The 7,212-nt window shown below is 36.9% G+C and overlaps 1 protein-coding gene across 2 annotated transcripts; it reads left to right on the plus strand.

The window, feature by feature from the left end:
- Window positions 1-47: 47 nt before the first annotated feature.
- Window positions 48-6,749, plus strand: LOC127751676 (uncharacterized). 2 transcript variants are annotated; one of them, XM_052275621.1, is made up of 5 exons: window positions 48-2,270; window positions 2,372-3,434; window positions 3,527-3,640; window positions 4,006-4,224; window positions 4,315-6,749. In XM_052275621.1, exons 4-5 carry the CDS (start codon window positions 4,155-4,157, stop codon window positions 6,156-6,158), a joined length of 1,914 nt encoding a protein of 637 aa, XP_052131581.1. In that variant the 5' UTR covers window positions 48-2,270; window positions 2,372-3,434; window positions 3,527-3,640; window positions 4,006-4,154; the 3' UTR covers window positions 6,159-6,749. The 2 variants fall into 2 exon arrangements, with proteins under 2 accessions (XP_052131581.1, XP_052131580.1); XM_052275620.1 differs by lacking the exons at window positions 48-2,270; window positions 2,372-3,434; window positions 3,527-3,640 and having other exon boundaries at window positions 3,653-4,224.
- Window positions 6,750-7,212: the final 463 nt, after the last annotated feature.

Raw genomic sequence — 7,212 nt, forward strand, 5'->3', positions numbered from 1 at the left:
TTTTCCGAGACTGTAAACAAAAAAAAAATAGGTATAGAGTTTGAGTTTTCGATCTTAGGTTTGGTGACCACTAGAAATTGAACTCACACTAGAAACGAAGACGGGCTGATGCTTTGGGCATCTAGGCAGCTTACATATGTGACTAGAAAAATAAGAATGGCATATTTCAAGAAACTTACTCTTTTAGGAAGTATAATATAATTTGGCTCTCTTCATTAATTAGAGGCTTTAATTTGAAATAATGTGGATATGGACTGTGAACTTACCCTGGGGAAAACTGGATGTTGTTAACTTTCATGTGTTCTTTTTTTTCCTTTCTTTTGTTCAGTTTAACTTCAACAGCAGTTTTTTGAGACAAATTGCATTTGGCAGAAGCAGGTCCATTATCAGGCAGCTCAGTGCTGAGTAAAGGAGATTCGGACCTATAAAAGTGATGGCACAGTTAGAAAATTTGGCGAAAATTCTTTCTACTAAAACTAAGCAGACGGAAATTTAATATTTTATATTGAACATTTTAAAGTAACTGTAGTGAGACTACAATATGGATGTTAGCTTACTTTTTAGATGTTGTGACTTCATTCAGGAGGTTTTTGTTCTTCAGGATCTTTTCAGGCTCATAATATGTGTTGTCCAGATCCTCGACTTGGTTTTTGAGGTTGTCTTCTGGCTCGTAATATGTCTCATCCATATCCTCTATTGAAACATTTTTTAAAAAACCATAATTTGACCTGGAAAAGTTGTACGTACAGTGAAGTTAGGGAATGTAGATGTCAATGCATGAGACATGACAATCTTTTGTAGTCTCATTGATTAAATTCCATGAAATTACCTGTCTTCGTCGGCAATACACTCCCACTTATTACTTCCAGGCTCAAAATTAGTAGCAATATCATCCATTGTATTAGTTTGATCAGAGAGACAATCTTTATCTGGGGATGAGTAAAAAAGTTTTCTCCTTGATTTCGGAGTTGATGTCACAAATACTGCAGGAAAAGGGAGAAAAAGGCTTAGGTTTTCCTTTGAATTCATCATTTTGGTGCACACTTGGTGAAGATAGAATATAATAAAAACTTACGAGAAGTATTTTGACATCCACTTTCCTGATGAATGTCTAAGCTGCTTCGGTGATCAACATCACTCTCCAACAAAGTGCGACATCTGTTGGAATTTGGCAAGAAATTTATAACAAGCTATACAACCACACAACTTTTTTAAATGGATGTCTTTTGCCACAATTTTTTTAATATTTTTATTCTGTTAATCCTGAAAAAATAAGCTCAACACTTGCCCATCAATTTTCTTCTGCATCGCTTCAACTCTCAAAGACAGCTCCTTGCACCTATCTTTGTACATTTTGTAGAGTATCAACCCAACATTAGAACACCTAGACATTTTCAACAGCAAGTAAAAACCCACAAAATAAACGATAGGAACTTTGTCAGGTTCAGCGACAACTAATCCAACCCTGCAAACATGTAGCAGATGTCAGTCGACTGATGTAAACTTTTGTCAAAAATAAACAAAAGGGAGAGGTCATTGACCTCTCGCAGTTTAACCAACACTGTTCGAAAAATGGTAACATCAATGGCTACTTTAGCCCCGATATAAACAATCAAGGAACAAGAGCTTCGTTGGGGTAATACCTTCAGATATTACCAATTTTATTTACTCTTAAACCGTTCTCCTACGAACGTAAAGGTCTGTTACTTTTGTAGGGAGAAGTTTTTTGGCGGAAGTTTGTGCACCTGAACGGAGCGAAGGCAACAGTGGAGCCTCGAACCCCAAGTCTCCAGTCAACAAGTGGGCGTGTGTGTGTGGTGTGTGGTTTTGCGCGGGCCTTCTGGCGTTTTCTCTGACCTTTGTTTAATTGGTTTGATGGCAGTGGTCTTTTCGGACGAAATTGTGTTGTTCTAAACGTAGGAGGAGATGGCTTCATCGAAAAGGTCGCAGACTCTCCTACGCTTAGCTTTAAGAGCAGGTTGGACTCGCTTTTTTTTTCTAGTGACTTATGAGCCGGAGAGGTTATGTGCTTTATTTTCTTGTTAATGTTATCGATTTCATTTTCGTAGGAGATGCTAGTCTATACAATAATGTTGACTTGGATGCGTCAAATGATGCTGAGGTCCAAGATGCCGAAGTTCCCGAAGTTCAAGATGCCGAACCGAATGACGGTGCTGTGTCTGTACGGTCTGCTCAAGAGAGATCTGTATCTGATGTATGCTCGTCATCTGCCCAATCGCTCACAACATCTGAACAGGATCAGTGGAATGGTTGGTAACTTCAAAATTATTTCTAGGTTGAATGTTTTTTATCAAACTTTCGATTGCTTGCTTTTTTTTTTACAAATTTATTGTTCTTCACCCTATTGCAGATGCTCTTACTCTAGCTAAAGTCCGTAAGCTGGGGGAGAAAGAACCCCTAGATTTGTGTGCGGATTGGGTGAAGACTCAAAACATTGAAGTCTCTTCAAGTCCCATTCGGAAGCCACAAACCCCTTTGGTACCTTACTCGCCGAGCTTGACTTCAGCATCTAGTCGTAAGTACTACCATTAATGTAGCAGTTATTGCAATTTATATTTGTCCTTAGAGTTATTGTTTTCATTGTTTTCAATCAGGAGTCAGCACAGAACCTAACACCCCACAAAAGCAGGCCATGTCAAATCGGAAGAAACTAATTTTGATTAATGCTCAAAAATCATTTTCTTTCCTTGAACCTGCGCCAGTCCCTGTTGTGAAACCAGGTAAGTAGCCTCAGAGAAATTCGCCTGTCAGATGTTTCATGTTTGCTAGAAAGTCCCTAAGTTTTGCAAATGTACCAATGTTTTTTTATGTTATCAGTTTTATTTGAAGTAAATTCTGCGCCACCAGTCCAAGACCCATCAGCCCTGAGTTGTGGCTCTGGAAAGGAAAATAGAGTGTGTGGTGCAGCAATCCATAATTATGAATCTAGGACAAGCAGAGAGAAAACAAATATCACCACAGATAAACCTCCTGCCATCAGCCGTGCAGGTTTGTAATCACAATATTTATATCATCAATAGTTAATAACAACATTTTAACCATAAATGTATGAATATAAATCTGATAGTCTAATGTAGTTATACATTGCCAATTTTGTCTGTGTTGAATTTAGATTGTAGGGATTTAGTCAAAGGGACTACAAGACCTAGTCCCAGCAAGCGTTCAGCCCGCCATAGTGGCCTGAAAAGTACCTCCGAATCTACAAAAATAAAGGGCGTAGATGGCAGCAAAGATCAAGCAGGTTAGTAATCAAAACAATTTAATCTGACATGTGTACATGAAAATTTTGTAGCCCAATGGTGTTTTATTGTCAATTTTTTCTTTGTTGAATTTAGCCCGTTGTAGTGGCCTTAGAAAAGCTAATACCTCTGACTCTGAAACAGGAGATGAAATAGATAGCAGTAAAGAGAAAGGTTTGTATTGCCAACATTTCAATCAAAATAATTCTAAGTAAAAATTTGCCACACAACTTCAGATTTTGTAATTAATTGTCCTATTTTTTCAGGTAGTACAGCTTTAGTGAGAGTACCCACCCCTGATGTATTCTTATCAGAGGAGGAAGATTCTAGTTTGGCTACATCAGAAATTGCACCAAAAGGTACAGAACTAATCAGTGGAGGTAATTATGCAATACAACTCTGTTTAGTTGATAGTCATATTGCGTGCTCCCTCATTAGTTGGCGTACTCTTACAAATCATTTGGTGGCGAGCTATCTGTTTAAATGAACAGATGCACTAATTTCATTCCAATAATGAAAAACATTTGAAATGCCCCACAGTGTGAATTTTTGCTCTACTTCAACAATCAATTTTTAAGGACTGACAAAAATTAAGCCAAGTTTGATAGTTGTCAAAAAATGTACTTAAATCAATTTGGGAAGGAGTCTAATTTATCGGGTCCAGCATGTGTGCTTGTCGGAGCTTGCATTCAATTGAAATTTTTCAATTTTTATCAGTTATTGACTTTGCTTTGTTTTTTTGCAGTACATGTTAATTTGAGGAAAAAAACAGAAAAGAAATATTTTGATGGGACTGATGATGAAGAATTGTTTGGGGAATGTTCTGATGGGGATGATGAAGAGTGGCTGCCTGGTCAAAACAGAGAACGCTCTGGGTCTCATATCTCTGATGAAATGTCAGACGAAGCTTCCAATGTGGGCAGCAAACCTCCTTCAGTTCACTCCAACCATAATCCTGTTGACGGTAAGCTTCTTGTTTAATGTTAATTGACTCCCCTGAAAAAAAATTCTTGTGTTAGTATAAGGTTTTATTTTTTGATGTATTTTTTTCTAGAACGTAATGAGCATGCAGATTCTGACAATAATGATGCTGATGAACCTGCAACAGGCAAGGCCACAACAAGATGTGAAAGAAGCAAAATTACTCAACTTCGCAACTCTGGGAAAAGCTATATAGGATCAACAGGGAAGGTTGTTAAGAAGAAAACTCTTCGACCTCTTCCTCAATGTAAAGCTACATGGTGCCTCATATTAAAACTCTCAGAGGAAGAACGAAAGGAAATTTTTGAAGAGTATTGGGCACTAGGAAGTTACAACAAAAGAACTCAGTATATCTCAAACATGGTACAGAAGAAAGATACTAAAACAACTACAACAACAGCAAAAAAACAGCGAACGTGTACTCTGGAATACTCCCTGATTCACAATCAAGAAAGGATCCAAGTCAGCAAGCAGTGCTTTTTGGCAACCCTGGATGAGAATGATCGGTTTGTGAGGGGTGTGGTAGAGCGTCGGAGCAGTTCAGCACAAGTCCCAGACGACAGAAGAGGCAAAAACCCACCATCAAACAAACTATCTGATGATGTCAGGCAGGAGGTAATAACACACATAAGGAAATTCCCTGCCTACATATCTCACTACAGTAGACGTCACTCAGAGCAGCTCTACCTTGGCTCCAACCTGAATGTTTCGATCATGCATAAGTTATACTTAGAAGAAAATGGTACGAAAATATCATACAATTCATACCTGGAAATCTTCAAAAGTCTTCGTCCAAAACTTAAGTTTAAGTCTCCTAAAGTAGACACATGTGAAACTTGTGACTCCCTTCAAAATGGCATCAAACATTCTCATTCAGCAGAGGAAAAAGAAACATTGCAGCAGCAGTTAGACCTCCATGTTAGCAGAGCAGAATTTGCCTATACTTGCAAAAGAGAAGACAAGCAATCTGCAAAATCCTCAAAACAGGTGATCTCAACAATTGTTTTTGATTTAGAACAAGTTCTTCCTTGCCCCTACTTAACGAGTGGCAATGTGTTCTATCTGCGTCAGTTGAGTGTATACAATCTTACGGTGTTTGTGACAGAAACAAAGCAAGCTTTCAACTTCATGTGGCACGAAGCGATTGGTGGTAGAGGTGCAGATGAAATCGCATCTTGTCTTCTTTGTTATTTCAGTTCTTTCTTGCCTGAAACTGTGAAACACGTAATCATGTATTCTGACACATGTAGCGGTCAGAATAAAAACAGCCTCATGATTGCTGCTTTGACAATAACTGTGCAGCAGCACGAATCAATTGAAACGATTGATCAGAAATTCCTTGTCTCTGGTCACACACATTTAGAATGTGATCAGGTACACCATCAAATTGAAACTAGAAAAAAGAAAACTAATGTACCACTCCATCACCCTCAAAATTATTTTGACCTTGTCAGAGAAGTGGGTCCCACAAACAAGAAATACAAAGTGAAGGAAATGCAAGCAACAGATATCTTCAACTTTGAACCCACCATTTTAGGCACCGAGGCTCCTCTAGTGTGGCGGAAAAGTGACACTGATGGCAACAAGTTTCTGTTTAGTGATGCAGAATGGTTCAGATTTCAGAAAAAATCTCCTGGAATAATTTTGTACAAAAAATCTCTTCAGGAGGAGGAACCATTCCTCACTCTCAACTGGAAGAGAAAAAGAAATGAGCCTCTCCCAGAAATAGATCTTTTCCAAAAGAGAAATACTCCTTGTCCTATATCTGAAGCGAAGAAAACTGACTTATTGAGCTTGAGGAACTTAATAAATCCTCTTTACCACGACTTCTACTTAAATCTGAAAACTGCGAAGGATCTTATGGATGAAGACCCTGACTTGCCTCCTGAGTATAATGTAGCTTTTAAATTTCAATGAAATCCATTTTTATGCATAAGTTGTAATTAACTATCCTTTTCTCTAAAATGATGCTTGTATTAAAGTGTCAGAGTACCAGTTAGGAAATATTTCCTAGTCAATATTCTATGTCAACCTATTTTTCTATGTCAACATTTAAAAATGAATTTATTTCTATTGATTTACTGTTGTATCTTGTCAACTTGTGTTCTAATGTCTTGATAGTACTATATAGTAAGACAAAATGTTTCAACTATATAATGGTTGAGTCACCAAAGAGTGTGCAATATTCATTGTTTAAGTTTATTTATTTTTACATAATGATTTTGAGAAAGCTGTGTCTGAGAAATAGTAAACGGCATTTTTTTTTTTTACTACTTGTCATAGAAGCATGTATTCCCTCCAGTAGTCTTGTTGTTAAGAAGTCTAACTTCAGTGTTTTTTTTTTTTTTAATATGTTAATCCTATGATTTTTAGGCATTTGTTAAGAAGTTGTACTTGTTGACCCCAAGTACAGAAATTGATTAAGATAGAAAAAGTGTAATTTTTGGGTACTCATAATTTGATGAGTTTAGTCAATAGTATTACCCCAGAAAAAAAAATACTTTTTATAGTGGCTTTAATGCTCTCTAGTTAAGTTTTAAAATTATCTTACTCAAATGATTTGACTGTTTATTATATGAACTACTTAATGACTGTATACAGATTATTGAATGTGCTTCTGCGCTCCTGTTGTGTATTTTAACTACGTATTAGCAATTTACGTATTTTGAGGTAAAATTCTTTACTACATAGTTATATTTATTCCATATGGGTGTACTCATTCCCATTGCTCTGTTATTACTAACTTGAAAGTACTTGTGATTTGGAGGGCTTTAATGTCAAAAATACAAATTTATTTTTTTTAAATTTGGATATGAGTCTTTATTGACACACTTTAGTCGCTTCATTCAGCAGTCTTAAATACACTATACTATTGCCTTTACTGATCAACACATTAAAAAGCAAAGTTGAATGGTAGAGGCTAGTACATTCTTCTGGCACACCTGCTGCAACAAAAACAAAGAGAGGGGGG

The sequence above is a fragment of the Frankliniella occidentalis genome, unplaced genomic scaffold (genome assembly GCF_000697945.3).
Source record: "Frankliniella occidentalis isolate FOCC.00 unplaced genomic scaffold, Focc_3.1 Scaffold704, whole genome shotgun sequence".
In the NCBI taxonomy this organism is placed as follows: domain Eukaryota; kingdom Metazoa; phylum Arthropoda; class Insecta; order Thysanoptera; family Thripidae; genus Frankliniella; species Frankliniella occidentalis.